This window comes from Balaenoptera ricei, chromosome 10, assembly GCF_028023285.1.
Source record: "Balaenoptera ricei isolate mBalRic1 chromosome 10, mBalRic1.hap2, whole genome shotgun sequence".
Lineage (NCBI taxonomy): Eukaryota > Metazoa > Chordata > Mammalia > Artiodactyla > Balaenopteridae > Balaenoptera > Balaenoptera ricei.
The window spans coordinates 96,953,656-96,978,306 of record NC_082648.1 but is presented as its reverse complement, the minus strand read 5'-3'; the positions used below and the strand labels follow the sequence as shown (position 1 = coordinate 96,978,306).

General features: G+C 42.2%; 1 protein-coding gene across 1 annotated transcript in view; it reads left to right on the top strand.

Moving 5' to 3' along the window:
* Positions 1–6,827: 6,827 nt before the first annotated feature.
* Positions 6,828–24,651, top strand: part of FAM227A (family with sequence similarity 227 member A) — a 67,840-nt gene continuing 50,016 nt past the window's right edge. The window contains 4 exon segments of the mRNA XM_059936975.1: positions 6,828–6,993; positions 8,438–8,584; positions 13,004–13,108; positions 15,141–15,264. Of these exon segments, the coding sequence (XP_059792958.1) occupies positions 6,844–6,993; positions 8,438–8,584; positions 13,004–13,108; positions 15,141–15,264 (526 nt within the window). The 5' untranslated portion in view covers positions 6,828–6,843.

Genomic DNA, 24,651 nt, shown 5'->3' with positions numbered 1-24,651 from the left:
TTATTTTGAACAAACTGCTATCTGTTAGATCAATTAAGAATAAAAAAACAAAATTTTTTATTTTACTTTCACTGATTCATTCTTTGATGTGCTTCCTTTCTTTATGTAGATCCAAGTTTCTGACCTGTATCATTTTCCTTCCCTCTAAAGAACTTCTTTTAGCATTTCTTTCATGGCAGATGTACTGGCAACAAATTCCCTCAGTTTTCGTTTGTCTGAGAAAGCCTTCATTTCTCCTTCACTTTTGAGGGATAATTTTGTGGAGTACAGGATTCCAGGTTGGCAGGGTTTTTTTCCTTAACACTTTAAATATTTCACTTCATTTTCCTCTTGCTTGCACCGTTTCTGAGAAGTCGGATGTAATTCTTATCTTTGCTCTTTTATAGGTAAGGTATTTTTCCCCCCTCTGGCTTCTTTCAAGATTTTTGTTTCTTTTTTTTTTTTGTCTCTGTTTAAATATTTATTTAGGCTGCGCCAGCCCGTAGTTGCAGCATGTGGGATCATCGTTGCCGCATGTGGGATCTTTAGTTGTGGTATGCGGGATCTTTTAGTTTCAGCATGCGGACTTCTTAGTTGCAGCATGTATGCGGGATCTAGTTCCCCGACCAGGGATTGAACCCGGGCCCCCTGCATTGGGAGCACAGAGTCTTACCCACTGGACAACCAGGAAGGTCCCTAAAGATTTTTATCTTTGATTTTCTAAAGTTTGAATATGAAATGCCTAGGTGTAGTTTTATGGGTTTTGTTTTTGTTTTTGTTTTTTGCATATATCCTACTTCGTGTTATCTGAGTTTCCTGGATCTGTGTTTTGATGTCTGACATTAATCGGGGAAATTTTCCAGTCGTTTTTTGCTTCAAATATTCCTTCTGTTCTTTTCTCTCTTTCTTCTCCTTCTGGTATTCCTATTATGCATATGTTACACTTTTTAATTTTAATAGTTGTCCCATAGTTCTTGGATATTCTGTTCTGTTTTGGGGTTTTTTTTTTTCTCTTTGCTTTTCTGTTTTGGAAGTTTCTATTGTCATTTCTTCAAACTCAGAGATTCTTTCCTCAGCCGTGTCTAGTCAACTAATGAGGCCGTCAAAGGCATCCTTCCTTTTTGTTACAGTGTTTTTGATCTCTAGCATTTTTTTTTAAAGATTTTTTTGATGTGGACCATTTTTAAAGTCTTTATTGAATGTGCTACAATATTGCTTCTGTTTTATGTTTTTGTTTTTTTGGCCGCGAGGCATGTGGGATCTTAGCTCCCCAACCAGGGATGGAACCCACACCCCCTGCATTGAAAGGCAAAGTCTTAACCACTGGACCACCAGGGAAATCCCCTCTAGCATTTGTTTTGGACCCTTTCTTAGAATGTTCATCTCTCTGTTTACGTTATCCTTCTGTTCTTGTATGTTTTCTGCTTTTTCTGTGAAAGCCCTTAGAATATTAATCATAATGTAAAAAAATTCCTGGTCTGATAAGTCCAACATTTCTGCCATGTCTGACTCTGGTTCTGATGCTTGTTTACGCTCTTCAAACTGTGCCTTTTGCCTTTTAGTATGCCTTGTAATTTTTTGTTGAAAGGTAGATATGATGTACTGGGTAAAAGGAACTGCAGTAAATAGGCCTTCAGTGATGAGGTGGTGGGTGTGAGGGTGGGGGGGGAGTGTTCTGTAGTCCTATGGTTGGGTCTCAGTCTTTTGATGAACCTTCGGTACCTCTGGACTGTGGACTTCACCATTGCTTCTCAGTTTTTTCCCCCCGCTTGGGTGGGACAAGATAGCTAAATGGTGCTAGGATTGGGTATTTCCCCTCCCCCAGGTGGGTTAGGCTCTGGTAAATTATTGTCTCCTGAGGGAAGACAAAATGCTATATGGGATATTTAAGAATGGTTACGTTTCCTCTGCACTTCCACGTGGGGTCATCAGCTGGAGCAGAACAGCAGTGGCTCTCTTTATCAGAGTGTGAGGTCTCCAGGTCGCCACAGTCCCCACTGCTCTCTGCCACTCCTGATATGGAGGCAAAGTGTTGGTTGCCACATGGTCTTACGCTCAGCCAGCTTCACTCATTTATGTTACTGACTATGTCTCCAAACACAATGAGAGAGACTCAGACTAGATGAGGACCCAAGTCATTTGTTGGCAGTGCAGTTCTGTAGATTGGGAGGACCTTCTCTGTGGGTTCTCACTTGGCCTGATCTTCAGTCCACTATGCTCCCTGGCCCTCCTTCTCTCCCATCCCTTCTCTCTGCTTCTTCGGTCTGTCTTAACCCTGCTCCTTTACTTCCTGCCAGTTCACTCCACCTAAACTTCCGCACCCCTTCCTACCTGGCGTCTTGCTCTCCACCAAGTTCCTCTGGCCCAGGGTCCTGAACCTGGTGATTTGCCTCCACAGTTTTTAACTTTACCCTCACCTCGGCTTTTCCAGTACTGATTTTTGGGCCAGTTTAGCTCTTGAGTCAACAATTTTTTTCTTTTATTAAAAAAAATTTAAATAGCAAGGTAATGCATGCTTATTCTACAGTATTCAAGTATCTACAAATATGTAAGTAAACAGTGAAAGTCACTTTCCCTCCCAGCCCTAGATCCCTCCCTAGAAGTAACCATTGCAAGTTATGTGGTGTGTATCCTTACAGAACTTTTAAAAAATACATTAGAAATATACAGTATAGACATTTAGGGTTATTGTTTTCTTTTTTAATGTAATCAGGCTCATACCATAAATATTGTTTTGGAAGCTGCTTTTGTTTTTCCTTATTTATTCATTCATTTATTTATTTATTTTTAGCATAAATACCTCTTGGAGATTTTTCAAAGTCAGTGCTGTTGACTGATCCCATTCTTTTCGTAGCTGCATAATATTCGAAAAGTTGGATATGGCATAATTAATTTAACTCTTCCCTATCGATGAGTATTTCAGTGGTATTTTCATCATAGTGAACATGTGAATATTTTTGTATATGTATCTTGGGACTCATTTGCAAACATTTCTGCAAGCTAGAGCCCTAGAAGTGAAATTTAAAATTTTGGTAAATACAGTCAAGTTACTTTTCACAGAAGTAAAGGCATTCTTCACTGAGGTGGAAAGGACACCATGAGCTTCTGTTTCCCCTACCCCACTGTCAAACACATTCTAGAATTGACTTGTAAATAAAAGCAAAATAGACACACACACTATTTGGAATGATTCCATGTAAAAATCCTTATATCTCTGTATGTGTGCACGAGGGTATAGCACCAGAGGCACAAAATAAGACTGTCAGAGTTTAAATTCCTGCTGCTTTACTGTTTTCTCACATTGTGACATTAGGTAAACTATTTAACCTTTATGAGTCTCAGTTTCCTGTAAAATAGTGATAACATTAATAATATATCTACCTCATAGATGTATTATCTCTGAAAGAACTGGACGAGTTAAGACTCCTGTAAACCCTTAGATCAGTGCCTGGCCCACAAGAAGGACATTATATATGTATAAATGTGTAGGGGAGAAGTCTGGAAGGATGTATATCAGATGGAGTCAGTTCTGGAAAGGGAGTGGGATGGAAGGAGGTAAACTGTTTTTACTCTGACTACTTCTGTAACGTTTGGGTATTTTACAACAAGAATGTATTTATATGTCAGTTCTGTGGGTTTTTTAATGATAACTTTAGAACCAGGAAAATGAATGAGATTATCCTCCCAGTAGCAGGATCTGGTGGCTTTTCAAGGCTGTCCAGCATCGGCACAGCTCCTCGGTGTTCTTCATTGCCACTCGGAACCAGAACAGGGCTGGCAGGAGCAATCGTGGACCCTCACGTGACCTGGAGGAAGCATCCCTCCTGCTCCTCTGCGCAGGCAGCTGGTCAGATCTGGCAGATGCTGACTGCCTGTTGCCACCAGAGCCCACCCCTGGGCTACCCTGCCCAACCTCTGCTGGCTGCGGTGTGCCCTGCCCTTTATCCATCAGGCCTTGACTTCATGGCTGCTTCTCCCACGTCGGCACCAGGCTCCACGCTGCCCTACCAGATGGCGCCTAGCACGTTCCTGGTGCATAAGGAGTGTTTAATAGCTGTACTAGCAAATGAGTGAGCCGCCTCCTTCTGAGACCCAGACACCCCCCTGCTGATTTCCCCCACAGCCATGTCCTATTTCTATTCCTTCTCCCATGCCCTAAATGTGGGTTCCCCCCCAGACTTTGGCTGTGAACTTGCCTAGCTCTTCTTTCCAGTCTCCTTCCTTTGCGAGCTTGTTCACCCACCGTCACAGCTTCACCACTCACTCCAGCAGTAGGCGTGTTCCTTCCTCTCCCGATAGGCCACTGCCTCTGGAAAGGCCTTCCCTGCACCCTCACCCCAAGACCAGTGTAGGTGCCCCTTCGGGGCACCCTCCTGGCATCCTGTCTCTCCCCACAGCAGCACCGATCACCTCGTAATCACCGGCTTCTGCCTGCTAGTCTCTGAGCCCTCGGAGGGCAGAGACGGGCTTCACTGCTCATGGCTGCATCTTCTCTTGGACACCGGCCCGGCACCTGGCTTTTAGTAGGTGCTCAGAGAAGATTCGTGGAATGAATGATATGTTTGCAAATTCTAGCTTCTCACCTGTATTTCAGTCTCATATTCCCGGCTACCTAGAGCAGTGATACCTAAACCTAGCTGCTCATCAGACTCCCCTGGGAGCTTTTTAAAAACTAAAAGTGAAAAGAGCCAGGCACAGGCCTGTGTGCCGTGTATGCTCTCATCTGAATAGGTACAGAATACCTCTAGAAAGCTGTGCAAGAAACTAAGGGTCTTGGGTGAGCAGTAGGGAGGAGACTTTTTACCGTACTTGATTTTGTACCATGTAAAATATTTATGGTTTTTTAAATTTAAATAGAGAACAACTCGGGGGCCACAATAAATAAACAATTCAGAACCCGATAAGGAATGATGTTTATTCCTTGGATTGGGTGTTTATTCCAGATTCTAATGAATCTGTATATCTGAATACTTCCGCAGCAAGGCCGGTCATCAGCCAGGTTTGGGAGCTGCCTTCCCAGGGAACAGCCCCACCTGTAGGTCCTTCTGTTGTCTCAAATGCAAACTCAGGTCTCATCATTCTTGCCCTAAAACTTGCTTTTCCTCCAGCTTTCAACTATCTTTTCTGTTCTTTCTCCGTGCAAATCTTGTCCATCCTTCCGGGCCCTGACAATATCAGCTACAGTGACATCCTGGCAGGTATCAAAGACATGGCCGTATTGACACACACCCATCCGATTCATTCATCCATCATGCCTTCTCGGTGTACTTAATTGGAGTGATAGTGTTGATGCCTAGGCTTAGCAGTGTGACCCCTTCCCTGACACGCACACACACCTGCGCACATTCCAGTACCTTTAGCTCATCGTGCAGGCCGGGGCTGCCAGCTCAGGAGAAAGGCGGGGGAAGGCTGGAGGGGCATTTCACGGTTGATCAAGCTAAGGAGAGATGCCGCATCCCTCGTATTCCCAACACTCGTGCCCCGCCACTTCTGGCCAGTCCTCTGTGACTGCTCCAGCCCATACCGATCTTACTCCTTTGAATCCTAAACATAGCAGTTTAGGACTTAATTCTTCCACGTATGTTGATTTGGTTCTCTGAATAGACTGTAAATTCCTTGAGAGTGGTGAAGACATAATCATACTTTAACTTTGTTACCCAAGCTCAACGCTGGGCTGGTTGACAATCAGTACAACTTGCTGGGTCACTGACCTTCATTTTCCTTTCCTCCCTTTTTGGCAGGGCTGGGGGGAAGAGGAGTCAGAGATCAAGAGAAATCTCTTGAGAGGTCAGGGGTATGATGATTAATAATAATAATAGTTACCCTTTATTGAGCAGCTTCTATCTGAAAGCCTCTGTGCTAGTGTTTTAAAGCATATTAAATTCTTTATATCTCATCTTTATAAGAGCACTGGGAGGCAGGTATTATTATCCCCCTTTACAGAGGTCAAACAATAGCTTGTAACCCGTGGAGCCATGATCGGAACCCTGTTCCCAATCCTGTACTCCTCAGGAGCGTAGCCAGGAGGAGGGGCAGGTGAGAGAGCGTGGGGGTGGGGGACATATCGGTGGTGACACTCAGGGAGATGAGGTCAGTGACACAGACGGCCACCAAGGCCCTACCACCTAGTGGGAGACAGCAAGGCCCTGCCACGATCTTTGCTCCAGGCCTTTTACACAGCCTACTCCCTGACCCCTGCCCTCCTCTAAGATTTGCACTAACCCCTAAAACCCCATTTCTTTTTTGGTTTTTGAAGGCAATTGAGAAGTATGAGATGGAGAAGAAGGCTTTAAAAGGAGAGAGAAGTCGCGGCGGCTTGGGAGACAGAGGCAAAACTTTCTCATAGCCTTGATGGTGTTTTTGGGGGGTTTGGTTTTTTAGTATCTAAAATGTAATTGAGTCGGAGTCTGGAGTTTCAGATGAGGATATTTTTAGCCTGTTCTGAAAGAGCCTTTAATCTGACTTCTTGGCATTGGGCAAGGAAGGAGGGAGGGACAACAGCAAACGACCTGTATGGGACACACTGCACCAGGTGCTTTTATACGTATCCCCCTGTGAAAGGTTCCTAATGCCCCCTACCTGTGAGGCGGGTGCCGTAGAAAGTGTTTTATAGATGAGAGAATAGGCTTGGGGGTAAGGGAACAACTTGCCGAAAGCCACACAGCTTGTCCGCGGCAGGTCCTGGATTCTCCCCAGCCTGACTTCAAAGCCCACGTTTTATCTACTCCTCCTGGCTGCTTCTCTGGCTCAAGCAGTCTAATCAAATGAAGGGAATCTTAGTAAGTCAGCAACCCAGGTGGGATCTAGGGAGACTAATAGTGTGCGTGTCATCTGACTGCTCAGGTTGAATGAAAAGTCGCAGGTATGATTACCACACAGCAGTGGACAGACCCCGTGGTTACTCACATCCTATTTCTCTTCTTCCATACTTCTGCAGAAAAGAGCGAAAGGAAATCTCAGTGTATTTGCAAAGGCTCAGAATCCAGGAATGTCAAATCTTTCATTATCAAAAGGGTAAGGGATCTATTGCTAGGTCTGTTTCTGCTGGGCATGGACTAGATTTTATTCCCAGGGAGGGGAAACTTGGCACCTGGATGGTGATTACGCAGGAAAATGGCAGAGTTCCCTTTTTAGAGAATCTTAAAATATTTTAATAATGCTGGAATTTCTCATAACGCCTCAAAAAGGTAGAATGAGGAGTGTTCTAGAGGTCATTTGTCTGTTTATTTTTAGAACTCAGAAGATGTTTGCCCTTAGAAACAATGAGTTAGATTCAGTTCACACAGCCACTGTGCTGCGCAGCTCCACGGGGCGCATTCCCACAGCAGTGCTGGTTTTGTCGATCACTGCAGCTAGCCCGGGACGCTGACAGTCAGGAGCAGTCAGAGGACGTGGCCAGCATCAGGCAGCTTTTCGGTGGTGGATCCCTGCTTCCCTCTCAGATCCTCGGACCTGCGGCCAGGCTCTCTCTGCTGCCTCTGCAACCGCAGCCTGGCCCCGCCGTACAGCCGCCCCGGTTAAGATCCTCCTAAGCTGGCTCTTTAAACTACCCAGCTCGTGTGTATTCAAACCTTGAAATGCTGGGGAACACGTTATCCTTTTTTCACTTTTTAGCCACACAGCATAAAGCCCGATGGTTGACGATCTGCACTGAAACTGTCATACTACCCATGATGGTGGCTGAGCACATTTAAATGTCCTGTTCAAGGCAGGACAGCTAGTAAATGGGGGAGCTGACATCTGACTCAGAGTCAAAGCAGTTAATCACTGAGTTCTTCCATTGTCAAGGCCATAGCCCAGTTAGAGAGGAACTCAGTCCCTCAGAATGTTTCCAGTAGGTGCCTTTGGGTGGTGGTAATTGGTTTCCTCTTTCTACTTTTCTGTATTTTTACATTTTTTATAGTCATATTTTATTTTTATTCTAAAAATCCATTTAATGTGTATGTTAAGAACCATAGGGATAGTTGTATCCTTTGATCTAATAGTGCCATTTTGAGAAATTCATACTAAATAAATAACCCCAAAGGGGTGAACCGTATGCTCCCAGTTACTAATAAATAATATTAATTTGAAGTGATCGGTGAGTAGTTAAGTTAAAGCAATCTTGTTAACAAGATACATTATTTTAAATGATAAATTTGAAGACAGTGTAACAATGTGAAAAATCTGAAGTTAAGTGGATAAAGCAGGACATAAAAGTGTGTGTGTACATATACGTATTCTAAAATGATTGAAGTAACATACATATTTGTATACATGTGCTCAAAGCCAGAAAGGGAAAGTGGAAATAATGTATATAGGTGTTTGGTAAGGGGTGCTGGGATCATGAACGCACTCTATAACGCACTCTGTCTATAAGGTTGTTATACTGTCTCCGTGATAAAAAGGAACAGATACTGTATTGTTTTAAACTGTCAAAATGATGGACCCCATTTTCATATTCCGCTTTTTTCTTCAGAAAACAGCAGACAAAAATATGCTGGCAGAGCTGTACCAGTATCCACAGTTTGACGACTCTAAGCCAAACAACCTTCCAAATGGGGTGGACTTCTATGACATGGTGGGCAATGTGATCCAGGCTGAGAGAAGCCCCCTTAGTGGCAAGGTAAGGAAAGAGAGCAGCAGCCCCTCTGTGATATCCAGCCAGCCTCACCCCAACCTGCGCGGCAGACACAGCGGTCCCAGTTTTACACACCAGGAAACCAAGAGTGGTGGCAATTAAGTTGCTGAGGGCCACACAGTTTGCAAGTGACTGAGCTGAGATTAGACCCCAGGCTCACGTTTCCTCCAAAACCTACATCCTTTCTCCCAGACCTCTGGTCTCCCAACTGTTGTGATCACGTATCCTATTAGCACAACATTTTGAGTTCACACCCTCATGATATATGTTTCTTTATAAATGATATATGTGTTCTGTTGTCAGTCACGATGTTGTATATTGGTAAATTTAATTTCTTTTTTTTCTTAATTAGACATTAGTTAGAATATTTACTTCCCATACCCTGTGGTACCCCTTGGGGTGAGTCACCCACTTGGAGAGCAGTTCTCACTGGGTTCCTTAGGAAGGAAGGAAGGGAGAATTCGAAGGCCCAAAAGAACCTGTGTGTGAGTGAGACAACGCTGGCCACTCAGGAGCTGGGGGATAGTTGTGAGGAGGGGTGCAGAGGGGAGGAGGCCCAGAAAATGGTCTCGGCAGCCTTACAGCTGTGCCTCATCGCCCTTCACGATGGCACAACTCCAGGGTCCCCAAAGCAGCTATGACCACTGTATCCTCAGCTCCTAACTAGTCACCCCCACCCCCATTCTTGGGACCCAGCTTTTCAGTCTCTTCTATCTGTACTTCTCACTGCTGCTTCAAACCACACCCCCATCTCTCCCTCTTTCTCCCTCTCCCTGCCCACCCCCATCTCCTCCTCCCTCTCTCCCTCTCCCTTCTCTGCCTTCTTCCCCCCCTCTTCATGATTTTTCCCTGCTGCCCTCTCTCTGGCTGTGTCTCTACCTCTGTTCCATCTTGCATTCAGACTTCCTAAGAGCAGTGATCTGTTTAAGCCAGTCACTGCCCAGTATGACAGTGGTGTTTGCTGGATTTCCAGTGCCGGGCTCTGGCATACACTGCAGTCAGTAAGCGGCCTTTCCGCAGGTGCTGGTCCCCAGGGCAGGCAGAGGTCACCCTGGGGTCAGGTGCCTGATCCTCTGCTTTCTTTATCGGAGAGGTGGAGGGGCAGCAGGCACTCAGAGCATGACGTTCTCTCCAGGACAGTGTAAAAAGGTGTCCACCACGTGGTTCTTGTGACAGCAAGGGACTGGAGGGCAGTACGTCTTTGGTGGTTAAGTAGCTCTCTGGGCTCTAGTTTCTTCTCCTATAAAATAGGGATAACAGTAGTCTCTACCTTGAAGTATTATTGTAAAATTAAATAAGATAATATACATAAGCACACTTAGCACAGTGCTTTAGTAAGTCATAATTGCTCAAAAAATGATAGTTTTTATTATCAATGTTATTAGAAAAGTTTAATGATCAATAATAGAAGAACAGTACAGTCATTTTTGGTTTATACATGATGGACTACTTAGCCACTACAATGAATATTTATGAAGAGTGTATTTTAACATGCTATGTTATGTTGTTAAATGAAAAACATCAGTATATAAAACTCTGCAATACAATGTTACGTAAGCACACACAGGAAAATCTGGGGTGAGACCATACATAGCTATCACTAGCATTCTCTGAGTAATAAGATTGTAGTTTTTTAAAAAATTTTTATTGAAATATAGTTTATTTACAATGTTGTGTTAGTTTCAGGTGTACAAGATTATAGTTTTTTCTTCTTCCTTTTTCTATAATTTAAAAATGGAAGAAAGACCTTTGGAAATGGATGGTGTGTTTCACAGATCCGCCATTCCTGTGAGACCTCCCAGCCATCTTTGCTGCCCCTGATAGGCCCGCTGGCCCAGCCACATGGGCTCTTGTTCCATTTGCTGTGTGGGTGGCCCCCAGGACAGCGAATACTATGCTACTTAATGTCCCATTTTTTAGGTCCCCTGAGGAAGGTTTTCCTTAGACCTTAATCCCAAGAAAAACTGTGCATCTACTGGAATGCTTTTAGTCTTATAACTGATGCTGGTTCCTGCTTTTCTTTGACTCCCAGGAAACCCAAAGCAGATTTGTGCCCTGCCTTTAAAGGGACCCTCTTCCATCCTGCTCGGGGGCCATCCCAAACTTTTACTTGCCTCCTCCTGGGATTCCTTCTCTCAAATGTCTGTTTACCTGTGAACACCTTCAGGGCAGGGACTCTCCATCAACATCCCGAGCACCTAGGTGCTCGATAAATACCTGTTGAAGAGCTGAAATGAAATCTTTTTGAAAGGAAGCAGGAGTGTGAATAAATAAACAATAAAGTACTAGCACACTCTTAACAAGTGCTGCCTAAGTGCCTGGCACTGTTCTAAGTGAGTATGTGTGCTCCTTGTGTGAGTCACTCATTCATTTAACCCTCATAGCAGTCCTGGAGGTAGGGACTGTCGTCATCATCATCTCCATTTCCCAGATGAGGAAACTGAGCACAGACAGTTTCAATAACATTGCTCAGGGTCACGCAGCTAATAAGCTTAAGAGCTGGATTAGAATCCAGGCAGTGCGGTATCAGAGTCTGTGCTCTCCACCTCTGACGATACTGCCTCTCTAAGGAAACGTGAGGAATGGCGGAAAAGACAAAGCCAAGAGCAGGGCTCAGAGAGCTCCTTGCTAACTAGGGTGGCTTGTGTATCAGTGCACCATGCCCCCCGCTTCTGTAGGCTTGAAGGGAGTGCCAAGGAGTCTTTCCCTTTGCATCCAGGATGGGGGCAAGAGAGAGATCTCTGCTCCTCCTAATGGTAAGAGGAGAGGCAGCCTAACCATGTCTCTGGGGCCAGGCTGCCTGCTCTTGAGCCTCCCAGGCTGTGTAAGCTTAGGCAAGAATCCTAACCTTTCGATCCTCATTTTTCTCTTCTATAAATTGGGGATAACAGTTCCATCATCCAGCACCAACCGCAGAGATAGATGATGAAAAATAAAGTGAGATAAAGAATGAACGGCATAGCTCAGTGCCTGATACATGGCAAGCATTCAACAAATGTTACATATTATTGTGGTAGCAGCTTTGGAGTCAGGGAAGGTTCAAGACCCAGTTTAGGACAATGAAGCCTGAATTTTCTGCCTCTCTGAGTTCACCGATAATTCTGTTCTTTAGAACTCCATATGCTTACTGCTAACTCAGCAGGATTTCATGGTCCAGTGATTTGCATCTGTATAATATCTATGTTTGTTGATACTGATTATTATTGAATGAACACAGATGACAGCATGGAGCAACTGCCTAGAGTTATGGGTTCCGATCCTGGCTCTGCCACTTGCTGGCTGTGTTACTTTGGGCAAGAGACTTCAGCAATATATTTATTTATTTTGGCCGCGCCACGTGGCTTGCAGGATCTTAGTTCCCCCACCAGGGATCAAACCCGTGCCCTCAACAGTGAAAACGCAGAGTCCTAACCTCTGGACCTCCAGGGAATTCCTGTGACTTCATCAGTTTAGTCCTCAGTTTCCTCATCTGTGAAATGGAGATAATAACACATGCCTTGTATGATTATTGTAGGGGTTAAATGAGAACATGTAAAAACACCTGGCAAGGTAAATAGTTGGCACTCACTGAAAGGTTAGGTGTTTTTTTTCTTTTAAGTTGACCCCAAAGTATGTTGACTCCAAAGATGACTGGCGGGGAGGTGGTGTGATTAATGACAATAACAAGCCATGGAACATAGGCGGAAAAGCAGGTTTTGAGTGGAGATGATTATGAATCTGGCTGTGGCTCCAGGTAAATTTCAAAGAATAAATAGGTAAATAAATAAACAATAGCAATAATCATGTGAATTTTGTTTCTTTTCAAGTCTTTCTGTTCAGATAGAGAATTAGAGCAGTTTCTCTCTTCTCCTTCTGTAAGAGCCATATGGCTGGATAGCTTCTGGTGGATCTTTCATGAAAGGTACCAGGTAAATGCAAATCCGATGGCTTCTCTCCCTCACTTAGGTTATTTTTCTGTGGGACAAACCCCAGCCTCTTTAACATGGGCTGTAAGCCCTTCTGATTCCACGGACCGCCCCGGCAGCCTCATCTGTCACACCCTATCCCTTCCCCACCCATGCCTCGTCCATACACTCTGGGCTGTAAACATTGCACCATGTCCTGCAGCTCCCCAGAGCATTAAGAACTGGTCCGTGTCACATGGCTGGTCAATGGCAGGGCAGAGAGTAAAGTCAGGACCTCCTGGCCCAGAGTTTGGGTGCTTTCCTCAACATTCTGCCTCTCTGTATGTGTTTTATAGATCCTATAAAACAAATCAGTGTATTATTTCATAAATAATATGAGATTAAATACCTTGAGAATAAGATTCCTAAAAATGAGAGAAATACTTAGTTAAGATTCCCAGTCCTGGGCCGCTTCAACAAGGGGCTCTAGTAATTCCTTTTCCGTTTTTATTCCTGGTAGCCAAAGAAGGAAGTCCAGAGCAAGCTGTTCGACCGGATAGCCCAGCACTATGCCTTTCTTTTGTCTGGTGAATCCAGGTCCCACTACGAAGAGGCTCTCTTAAAAGTAAGCATCAATCGCTTTTGAGGAAAAAAATCACATTAGATAGCTATTCACTTCTGGTGCCAAGTTAATGCCCTTAACGTGCTTTCCATAAGGGAGTAATTAGTAAGTTGTGATATCTTCATATACTGACTTGTAATGCAGCAGTTACCAAAAATAAGGTAGATCAATATATACTGATAGGGAAGATGTAATGATGTATTTCAAGTGAAAAACAAAACTCCATGTTAAAAAAATTATATGTATATGTATGTGTGCCTATGAGTAGAAAAAAATGTCTGGAAAAATATTTACCAAACTCATAGCAATGCTTATTATCTCCAGGGAATACGGTTATAAGAAGCTTCCTTTATATTTTATTTATTTCTATAGTATTTAAATAAGCATGAGATTTTAAAATTATGAATATACATGTGTACTTTTTATATATGTATGTACATATATACTAAAAGGGTTGCTAGAAGAAAATATAAGTGAATATTTACATGATTTGGGGGTGGGGAAGGACTTTCTAAATAAGACCCCAAGGGAATAACCATAAAGATGAAGACTGATTTAACTATATAAATTATTTAAATTGCTACAGTCAAAGTTAAAAGGCAAATGAGAAACTATGCAAAAATACTGGTAACATATATGCCACACAACATAAAGAAGTCCTACAAATCAATAAGAATAATGGACCCATGGACAAAGTACATAAACCAGAAATTCACCAGGGAAATAAAAATGGGAGAAAAAGTTCACCTTTGACAATAATCGAGGGAATTCCCTGGTGGTCCAGTGGTTAGGACTCTGCGCTTCCACTGCAGGGGGCGCAGGTTCTATCCCTGGTCGGGGAGCTAAGATCCCGCATGCTGTGTGGTGCGGCCCAAAAAAATAATAATAATAATTGAAAATACAAATTAAAACAATCCTTTGATACATCTTTTTACCTGCAAGATTGCATAGATTAAAAAGTGTAATTCTCAGTGTTATGAAGGACATAGGGAAATGGCACTCAGACAGCCTGAGTGGGAAGTGAATTGGTACAGATGGGCTGAAAGGCACTTATACTAGTTAAGTGTCTGCTTAACAAGTCGCTTAGGCTTTCTGTGTCTCAGTTTCATCACCCATAAAATGGGGATAATAATGCCTCTCTCGTTGAGTTGTCCTGAGTATTAAATGAGATGATGTTTGTAAGGCATCTGACGTATCACCCAGCACACGATAAGCCCCCAATATATAATAGCTGCTATTATTACTCTTATTATACCATCTTCTGGAAGTCATATTTGAATATATAGTAAAAGCTGCTTTCATTTATGCATTCAGCAAATTTTTTTATGCATTCAACAAATTTTTGATTGCTTAATATGTGCCAGACACTGAGCTAGCTTAATAAATAAATATAATTATTCTGCATAATTTGTAATGCAAAGTCCTAGAAACAAGACGGTATCCACAGATGCGGAATGTTTAAGTAAATTTTGATATGGTCACTCAGCACAGTATTATGAAGGTCACTACTGGAAAAAAAAAATCCTGAAGAGTTTATAGTAACCCGGGGAAGTATTTATGTTATGATGTTAAATTAATAAAGCCAGATATAAATGTATAATTTGACCTTAACCATAGTTAAAAAGCAACAACAGTACCACTTACGCACAGAAAAGGAAAAAAAAAAAACCAGGAAGTAGGACTTAATATTATCTCTGGGAGACAGCAAGATGGGTATGTCAAATGTACTTTGTCATCTTGTGCGCTAATCTTTGGCCAGGTTGTAGAAGGGGCTGAGGCACAGACCACATGCAGAGGAGCTGGGGGAGGGGGGTTTGCTGGCCAGCATAGCATGATGTTTGAGGAGTGGTCCCAGGTAGGGTAAGGGGTCCACTGAAATGTGGGGCAGCTGCAGATAGAAATTGCTTCCCTCGTGAACAGCAAGGCAGCACGGTGTCAGGTAGAGAGTTTTATCACAGGTCCTTTCTGAAGTCAGGGGCTCTTTTCTGGGTGTGGAAATGTCCAGAATATTGCCTGAGCTCTGCTTGCCCCCCAGAGGTTGCCATCACTTCTGAGTAAAGCCCTGTACACCAGCTTCTGCTGCTGCTTCCCTCAGTCCTGGTTCAACACTCACGAATTCAAGTCTGACATCTGTAACACCATGAGCCTGTGGATTTCAGGTGAGAGGTGGCTACTTTCTCCCGGGGAAAGCAATTCCAGAAACACGTCTTCCACCCGAGCCCAGGTAGGTTCCTGTTTGCCATCACACCTCTTCATTGAGGCAGTTGCTCTTTTCTCTCCTTGACAATCAAGAAAGTAAAGTGTGTGGTTAGAGCCCGAGGAGTACTGATGATCCTCAAACAGTTCTGAGACATTCCTAGTCCCCTTTCGTCCCCAGCTGCATCGGCAGGGAGCAGGTTTCGGCACAGCCCTGTTAGTTAACAATGTGCTGTAGGCCGATGGACCCAGGAACCCAAAAGCAGTGTGCTGGCTAGATAATCCCACCTTCCACCCCCACTGTGACCCCACTTGACCCAACTGCCATCCCCCTCTCCCTGCAGCACACACAGTGCCAGCTTGATGTTTGCCTGTCAATTACTTTTCAGTCTCCTTCCTCACGTCCCCCATCTCAACCCAGACATCCTCTAAGGTCGTTGAAAGCTGAGAGGTTCCCTGTGTACTAGATACTGTGCTAAGTAAGCACCTTTCACATTTCCTACTGTGTTGAGGGTCTCCGAGATCACTTCCACATTAGGAGATTTGGTAGAACTCACAGGTCTCAGCATACAGTTGTATTTATGGCTAAGATTTATTATTGCGATGTAGTAAGGGTACACAGCCAGATCATAAGGGGAAAGATAGGCAGTGTTTGGAGGAATTCACGTGCAGCCCTCCTCCTCCCGTGAGGAGTTATACAGAGCCCCTCATCCCACTGCAGTGAACACGTAGCAACATGTGTGTGATGTTTCTGCCCAGAAGCCCATTAGAGAAACAGCGCCCAAGGGTTTTACTGCAGGCTGGTCATGGAGGCACCTCTGTCTATCAAGCACCAAAGTTCCAGGGAAGCAGGTGTTTAGCATCAGCTACATTGTTATATAAACAGTCTAGGCGCAGTGAGTCACTCTCGTCAGCTAGGGAATAAAATTTCCCCCAGCTTTATTGAGATATAATTGACATAGGACACTATGGAAGTTTAAGGTATACAGTATGATAATTTGATACACATATATATTGTGAAGCTTTTACCACAAGCAGGTGAGTTAACACATCCTTCACCTCACATAATCCCCATCATGTTGTTGTTGTTTTATGGTGAACATTTAAGATTTACTCTCAGGACTTCCCTGGTGGCACAGTGGTTAAGAATCCGCCTGCCAGTGCAGGGCACACGGGTTCGAGCCCTGGTCCGGGAAGATCCCACATGCCGCAGAGCAGCTAAGCCCATGCGCTACAACTACTGAGCCCGCGTGCCACAACTACTGAAGCCCACGCACCTAGAGCCCATGCTCCACAACAAGAGAAGCCCCTGCTCGCCGCAACTAGAGAAACCCCGCGCGCAGCAACAAAGACTCAACACAGCCAAAAATAACTAAAATAGATACACGAATAAATAAATAAATAAATAAAAAGATTTACTCTCAGAGCAACTTTCAAGTGTACAATACAGTGTTATTAACTGTAGTCACCATGCTGTCCATTACATCCCTGGAACTTGTTCATTCTGTAACTGCAAGTTTGTACCCTTTGCCCCACACCTCCTGATTTTCCCCACCCCCAGTCCCTGGCAACCACTGTTCTACTCTCTGCTTGTATGAGTTTGGCTGTTTTAGATTACACACACATAAGTGAGATCATACGGTATTTGTCTTTCTCTGTGAGACTTATTTCACTTAGCAAAATGTCCTCAGGGCCCATCCATATTGTCACAAACGGCAGGATTTCCTTCCTTTTTATTGCTGAATAATGCTCTATTGTTTGTGTATATATGCCATAGTTTCTTTACCCATTCATTTGTGAGTGGACAGTTAGGTTGTTTCCAGGTCTTGGCTATTGTGAATAATGCTGCAATGAACATGAGAGTGCAGATATCCCTTTGAGATAGTGATTTCATTTCCTTTGGCTGTATATCCAGAAGTGAGATTCCTGGATCATATGGTACTTCTATTTTTAATTTTTTGAGGAACTTCTATACTGCTTCCATAGTGGCTGTTCCAACTTACATTCCTAACAACAGTACACAAGAGTTTCCTTTTTTCTCACAACCTCGACAGCATTTGTCGTCTCTTGTCTTTTTGACAATAGCCATTTTAATAGATGAGAGGTGATAATCTTATTGTGGTTTTGATTTGCATTTCCCTGATGATTAGTGATGTTGAGCACCTTTTCATGTACTTGTTGGTCATTTGTATGTCTTCATTGGAAAAACGTCTATTCAGATCCTTTCTCTTTTTCTAATTGGATTGTTTGTTTTTTTTTGCTACTGAGTTGTATAAGTTCCTTACAGACTTTGAATATTATCCCCTTATTAGACATACGGTTTGCAAATATTTTCTCCCATTCTGTAGGTTGTCTTTTCATTTTGTTGCTTCTTTTGCTGTGCAGAAGCTTTTTAGTTAAATGTAGTCCCACTTGTTTATTTTTGCTTTTGTTTCTTGTCCTTTTGGTATCATACCCTCCAAAATCACTGCCGAGACCAATGTCAGGGAGCTTTTTGCCTGGGTTTTATTCTAGGAGTTTTATGATTTCAGGTCCATTTAAGTCCTTAATCCATTTTGAGTTGTGAATGGTGTAAGGGGGTCCAGTTTCATTCTTTTGCATATGAGTATCCAGTTTTCCCAACACCATTTATTGAAGAGACTATCCTTTGCCCATTGAGTATTCTTGGCTCCTTTGTTAAATATTCGTTGATCATATATGCATGGGTTTATTGCTTGGCTCTCAATTCTGTCTCATTGATCTGTTTTTCTGCTAGTACTATATTGTTTTGATTTTCATAGCTTTGAAATATGTTTATTTATTTATTTTTGTAATTTTTTTTTTTTTGGCTGTATTGGGTCTTCGTTGCTGCGTGCAGGCTTCCTCTAGGTGCAGCAAGTGGGGGCTACTCTTCGTTGCGGTCCACGGGCTTCTCATTGCCATGGTTTCTCTTGTTGCAGAGCATGGGCTCCAGGTGCACGGGCTTCAGTAGTTGTGGCATGGGGGCTCAGTAGTTGTGGCGCACAGGCTTAGTTGCTCCGCGGCATGTGGGATCTTCCCGGACCAGAGCTCAAACCCATGTCCCCTGCATTGGCAGGCGGATTCTTAACCACTGCGCCACCAGGGAAACCCACCCTTGTTCTTGATCTTAGAGGAAAATCTTTCAACCTTTCACATTTGAGTATGATGTTAGCTGTGGGCTTGTCATATGTGGACTTTATTATGTTGAGGTATGCTCCTTCTGTACCCACTTGTTGAGAATTTTTATCATGAAAAGGTGTTGAATTTTATCAAATATTTTTCTGCATTTACTGAGATGATCATACGATTTTTATCTTTCATTTCATCAATGTGGTGTATCACATTTATTGATTTTTGTATGTCAAAGCATCCTTGCATCCTAGGGATAAATCCCACTTGATCATGGCGTATGATCCCTTTAATGTGCTGTTGAATTCTGTTTGCTACTATTTTGTTGAGAATTTTTATACCTAGGTCCATCAGGGATACTGGCCTGTAATTTTCTTTTCTTCTAGTATTCTTATCTGGCTTTGGCATTAGGATAATGCTGGCCTCCTTAAAAGAGTTTGGGAGTATTCCCTCCTCTTCAGTTTTTTGGAAGAGTTTGAGAAGGATTGGAGTTAAAAGTTTTGTAGAATTCATCTGTGAAGCCATCTGGACTCGGGTTTTTCTTTGTTGGGAGTTTTTGTTTGTTTGTTTGTTTTTAACATCTTTATTGGAATATAATTGCTTTACAATGGTGTGTTAGTTTCTGCTTTATAACAAAGTGAATCCACTATACATATACATACATCCCCATATCTCCTCCCTCTTGTGTCTCCCTCCCACCATCCCTATCCCACCCCTCTAGTTGGTCACAGAGCACCAAGCTGATCTCCCTGTGCTATGCGGCTGCTTCCCACTAGCTATCTATTTTACATTTGGTAGTATATATAAGTCCATGCCATTCCCTTCCCCCTCCCCACATCCTCAAGTCCATTCTCTACACCTGCGTGTTAATTCCTGTCCTGCCCCTAGGTTCTTCAGAGCCATTTTTTTTTCTTTTTTTCTTTTTTAGATTCCATATATATGTGTTAGCATACGGTATTTGTTTTTCTCTTTCTGACTTACTTCACTCGGTATAACAGTCTCTAGGTCCATCCACCTCACTACAAATAACTCCATTTCGTTTCTTTTTATGGCTGAGTAATATTCCATTGTATATATGTGCCACATCTTCTTTATCCATTCATCTGTTGATGGACACTTAGGTTGCTTCCATGTCCTGGCTATTGTAAATAGAGCTGCAGTGAACATTGTGATACATGACTCTTTTTGAATTATGGTTTTCTCAGGGTATATGCCCAGTAGTGGGATCGCTGGGTCGTATGGTAGTTTTATTTTTAGTTTTTTAAGGAACCTCCATACTGTTTTCCATAGTGGCTGTATCAGTTTACATTCCTACCAACAGTGCAAGAGGGTTCCCTTTTCTCCACACCCTCTCCAGCATTTATTGTTTGTAGATTTTTTGGTGATGGCCATTCTGACTGGTGTAAAGTGATACCTCATTATAGTTTTGATTTGCATTTCTCTAATGATTAATGATGTTGAGCATCCTTTCATGTGTTTGTTGGCAATCTGTATATCTTCTTTGGAGAAATGTCTGTTTAGGTCTTCTGCCCATTTTTGGATTGGGTTGTTTGTTTTTTTGATATTGAACTGCATGAGCTGCTTCTATATTTTGGAGATTAATCCTTTGTCCGTTGATTCGTTAGCAAATATTTTCTCCCATTCTGAGGGTTGTCTTTTCATCTTGTTTATGGTTTCCTTTGCTGTGCAAAAGCTTTTAAGTTTCATTAGGTCCCATTTGTTTATTTTTGCTTTTATTTCTCTTTCTCTAGGAGGTGGGTCAAAAAGGATCTTGCTGTGATTTATGTCATGTAGTGTTCTGCCTATATTTTCCTCTAAGAGTTTGATAGTGTCTGGCCTTACATTTAGGTCTTTAATGCATTTTGAGTTTATTTTTGTGTATGGTGTTAGGGAGTGTTCCAATTTCATACTTTTACATGTACCTGTCCAGTTTTCCCAGCACCACTTATTGAAGAGGCTGTCTTTTCTCCATTGTATATTCTTGCCTCCTTTGTCAAAGATAAGGTGACCATATGTGCGTGGGTTTATCTCTGGGCTTTCTATCCTGTTTCATTGATCTATATTTCTGTTTTTGTGCCAGTACCATACTGTCTTGATTACTGTAGCTTTGTAGTATAGTCTGAAGTCAGGGAGCCTGATTCCTCCAGCTCTTTTTCTTTCTCAAGATTGCTTTGGCTATTCGGGGTCTTTTGTGTTTCCATACAAATTGTGAAATTTTTTGTTTTAGTTCTGTGAAAAATGCCATTGGTAATTTGATAGGGACTGCATTGAATCTGTAGATTGCTTTGGGTAGTATAGTCATTATCACAATGTTGATTCTTCCAATCCAAGAACATGGTATATCTCTCCATCTGTTTGTATCATCTTTAATTTCTTTCATCAGTGTCTTATAGTTTTCTGCATACAGGTCTTTTGTCTCCTTAGGTAGGTTTATTCCTAGGTATTTTGTTGTTGTTGCAATGGTAAATGGGAGTGTTTCCTTAATTTCTCTTTCAGATTTTTCATCATTAGTGTATAGGAATGCAAGAGATTTCTTGCATTAATTTTGTATCTTGCTACTTTATCAAATTCACTGATTAGCTGTAGTAGTTTTCTGGTAGTATCTTTAGGATTCTCTACATATAGTGTCATGTCATGTACAAAGAGTGCCAGTTTTACTTCTTCTTTTCCGATTTGGATTCCTTCTATTTCTTTTTCTTCTCTGATTGCTGTGGCTAAAACTTCCAAAACTATGTTGAATATTAGTGGTGAGAATGGGCAACCTTGTCTTGTTCCTGATCTTAGTGGAAATGGTTTCAGTTTTTCACCATTGAGAACGATGTTGGCTGTGGGTTAGTCATATATGGCCTTTATTATGTTAAGTTCCCTCTATGCCTACTTTCTGGAGGTTTTTTTATCATAAATGGGTGTTGAATTTTGTCAAAAGCTTTTTCTGCATCTGTTGAGATGATCATATGGTTTTTCTCCTTCAGTTTGTTAATATGGTTTATCACATTGATTGATTTGTGTATATTGAAGAATCCTTGCATTCCTGGGATAAACCCCACTTGATCATAGTGTATGATCCTTTTAATGTGCTGTTGCATTCTGTTTGCTAGTATTTTGTTGAGGATTTTTGCATCTATGTTCATCAGTGATATTGGCCTGTAGTTTTCTTTTTTTGTGGCATCTTTGTCTGGTTTTGGTATCAGGGTGATGGTGGCCTCGTAGAATGAGTTTGGGAGTGTTCCTCCCTCTGCTATATTTTGGAAGAGTTTGAGAAGGATAAGTGTTAGCTCCTCTCTAAATGTTTGATAGAATTCGCCTCTGAATCCACCTGGTCCTGGGCTTTTGTTTGTTGGAAGATTTTTTTTTTTTTAAATAATTATTTATTTATTTATTTTGGCTGTGTTGGGTCTTTGTTTCTGTGCGAGGGCTTTCTCCAGTTGCGGCAAGCGGGGGCCACTCTTCATCGAGGTGCACAGGCCTCTCACTATTGCGGCCTCTCTTGTTGCGGAGCACAGGCTCCAGACGCACAGGCTCAGCAATTGTGGCTCACGTGCCTAGTCGCTCCGTGGCATGTGGGATCTTCCCAGACCAGGGCTTGAACCCGTGTCCCCTGCATTGGCAGGCAGACTCTCAACCACTGCGCCACCAGGGAAGCCCCATGTTGGAAGATTTTTAATCACAGTTTCAATTTCAGTGTTTGTGATTGGTCTGTTTATATTTTCTATTTCATCCTGGTTCAGTCTTGGAAGGTTGTGCTTTTCTAAGAATTTGTCCATTTCTTCCAGGATGTCCATTTTATTGGCATAGAGTTGCTTGTAGTAATCTCTCATGATCCTTTGTATTTCTGCAGTGTCAGTTGTTACTTCTCCTTTTTCATTTCTAATTCTATTGATTTGAGTCTTCTCCCTTTTTTTCTTGATGAGTCTGGCTAATGGTTTATCAATTTTGTTTATCTTCTCAAAGAACAAGCTTTTAGTTTTATTGATCCTTGCTATTGTCTCCTTCATTTCTTTTTCATTTATTTCTGATCTGATCTTTATGATTTTTTTCCTTCTGCTAACTTTGGGGTTTTTTTGTTCTTCTTTCTCTAATTGCTTTAGGTGTAAGGTTAGGTTGTTTATTTGAGATGTTTCTTGTTTCTTGAGGTAGGATCGTATTGCTATAAACTTCCCTCTTAGAACTGCTTTTGCTGCATCCCATAGGTTTTGAGTCATTGTGTTTTCATTGTCATTTGTTTCTACGTATTTTTTTATTTCCTCTTTGATTTCTTCAGTGATCTCTTGGTTATTTAGTAGTGTATTGTTTAGCCTGCATGTGTTTGTATTTTTTACAGATTTTTTCCTGTAATGGATATCTTGTCTCATAGCGTTGTGGTCAGAAAAGATACTTGATATGATTTCAATTTTCTTCAATTTACCAAGGCTTGATTTGTGACCCAAGATATGATCTATCCTGGAGAATGTTCCATGAGCACTTGAGAAGAAAGTGTATTCTGTTGTTTTTGGATGAAATGTCCTATAAATATCAATTAAGTCCATCTTGTTTAATGTATCATTTAAAGCTTGTGTTTCCTTATTTATTTTCATTTTGGATGATCTGTCCATTGGTGAAAGTGGGGTGTTAAAGTCCCCTACTATTATTGTGTTACTGTCGATTTCCCCTTTTATGGCTGTTAGCATTTGCCTTATGTATTGAGGTGCTCCTGTGTTGGGTGCATAAATATTTTTTTAAATTTACTTTTATTTATTTATTATTTTATTTTTGGCTGTATTGGGTCTTTGTTGCTGTGCGCGGGCTTTCTCTAGTTGCAGCAAGCAGGGGCTACTCTTTGTTGTGGTGCGCGAGCTTCTCATTGTGGTGGCTTCTCTTGTTGCGGAGCATGGGCTCTAGGTGCGCGGGCTTCAGTAGTTGTGGCTCGTGGGCCCTCGAGTGCAGGCTCAATAGCTGTGGCACACAGGCTTAGTTGCTCTGCAGCATGTGGGATCTTCCCAGGCCAGGGCTCGAACCTGTGTCCCCTGCATTGGCAGGCGGATTCTTAACCACTGTGCTACCAGGGAAGTCCCTGGGTGCATAAATATTTACAATTTTTATATCTTCTTCTTGGATTGATCCCTTGATCATTATGTAGTGTCCTTCTTTGTCTCTTGTAATAGTCTTTATTTTAAAGTGTATTTTGTCTGATATGAGAATTGCTACTCCAGCTTTCTTTTGATTTCCATTTGCATGGAATATCTTTTTCCATCCCCTCACTTTCAGTCTGTATCTGTCCCTAGGTCTGAAGTGGGTCTCTTGTAGACAGCATATGTACAGGTCTTGTTTTTGTATCCATTCAGCCAGTCTATGTCTTTTGGTTGGAGCATTTAATCCATTTACATTTAAGGTAGTTATCAATATGTGTGTTCCTATTACCATTTTCTTAATTGTTTTGGGTTTGTTATTGTAGGTCTTTTCCTTCTCTTGTGTTTCATGTCTAGAGAAGTTCCTTTAGCATTTGTTGTAAAGCTGGCTTGGTGGTGCTGAAGTCTCTTAGCTTTTGCTTGTCTGTAAACGTTTTAATTTCTCCGTCAAATCTGAATGAAATCCTTGCTGGGTAGAGTAATCTTGGTTGTAGGTTTTTCCCTTTCATCACTTTAAATGTGTCCTGCCACTCCCTTCTGGCTTGCAGAGTTTCTGCTGAAAGATCGCCTGTTAACCTTATGGGGATTCTCTTGTATGTTATTTGTTGCTTTTCCGTTGCTGCTTTTAATACTTTTTCTTTGTATTTAATTTTTTTTTTTTTTTTAATTTTATTTATTTATTTATTTATTTATTTATGGCTGTGTTGGGTCTTCGTTTCTGTGCGAGGGCTTTCTCTAGTTGCGGCAAGTGGGGGCCACTCTTCATCGCGGTGCGCAGGCCTCTCACTATCGTGGCCTCTCCCGTTGCGGAGCACAGGCTCCAGATGCGCAGGCTCAGCAATTGTGGCTCACGGGCTTAGTCGCTCCGCGGCATGTGGGATCTTCCCAGACCAGGGCTCGAACCCGTGTCCCCTGCATTGGCAGGCAGATTCTCAACCACTGCGCCACCAGGGAAGCCCTGTATTTAATTTTTGATAGTTTGATTAATATGTGTCTTGGCGTGTTTCTCCTTGGATTTATCCTGTATGGGACTTTCTGTGCTTCCTGGACTTGATTGACTGTTTCCTTTCCCATATTAGGGAAGTTTTCAACTATAATCTCTTCAAATATTTTCTC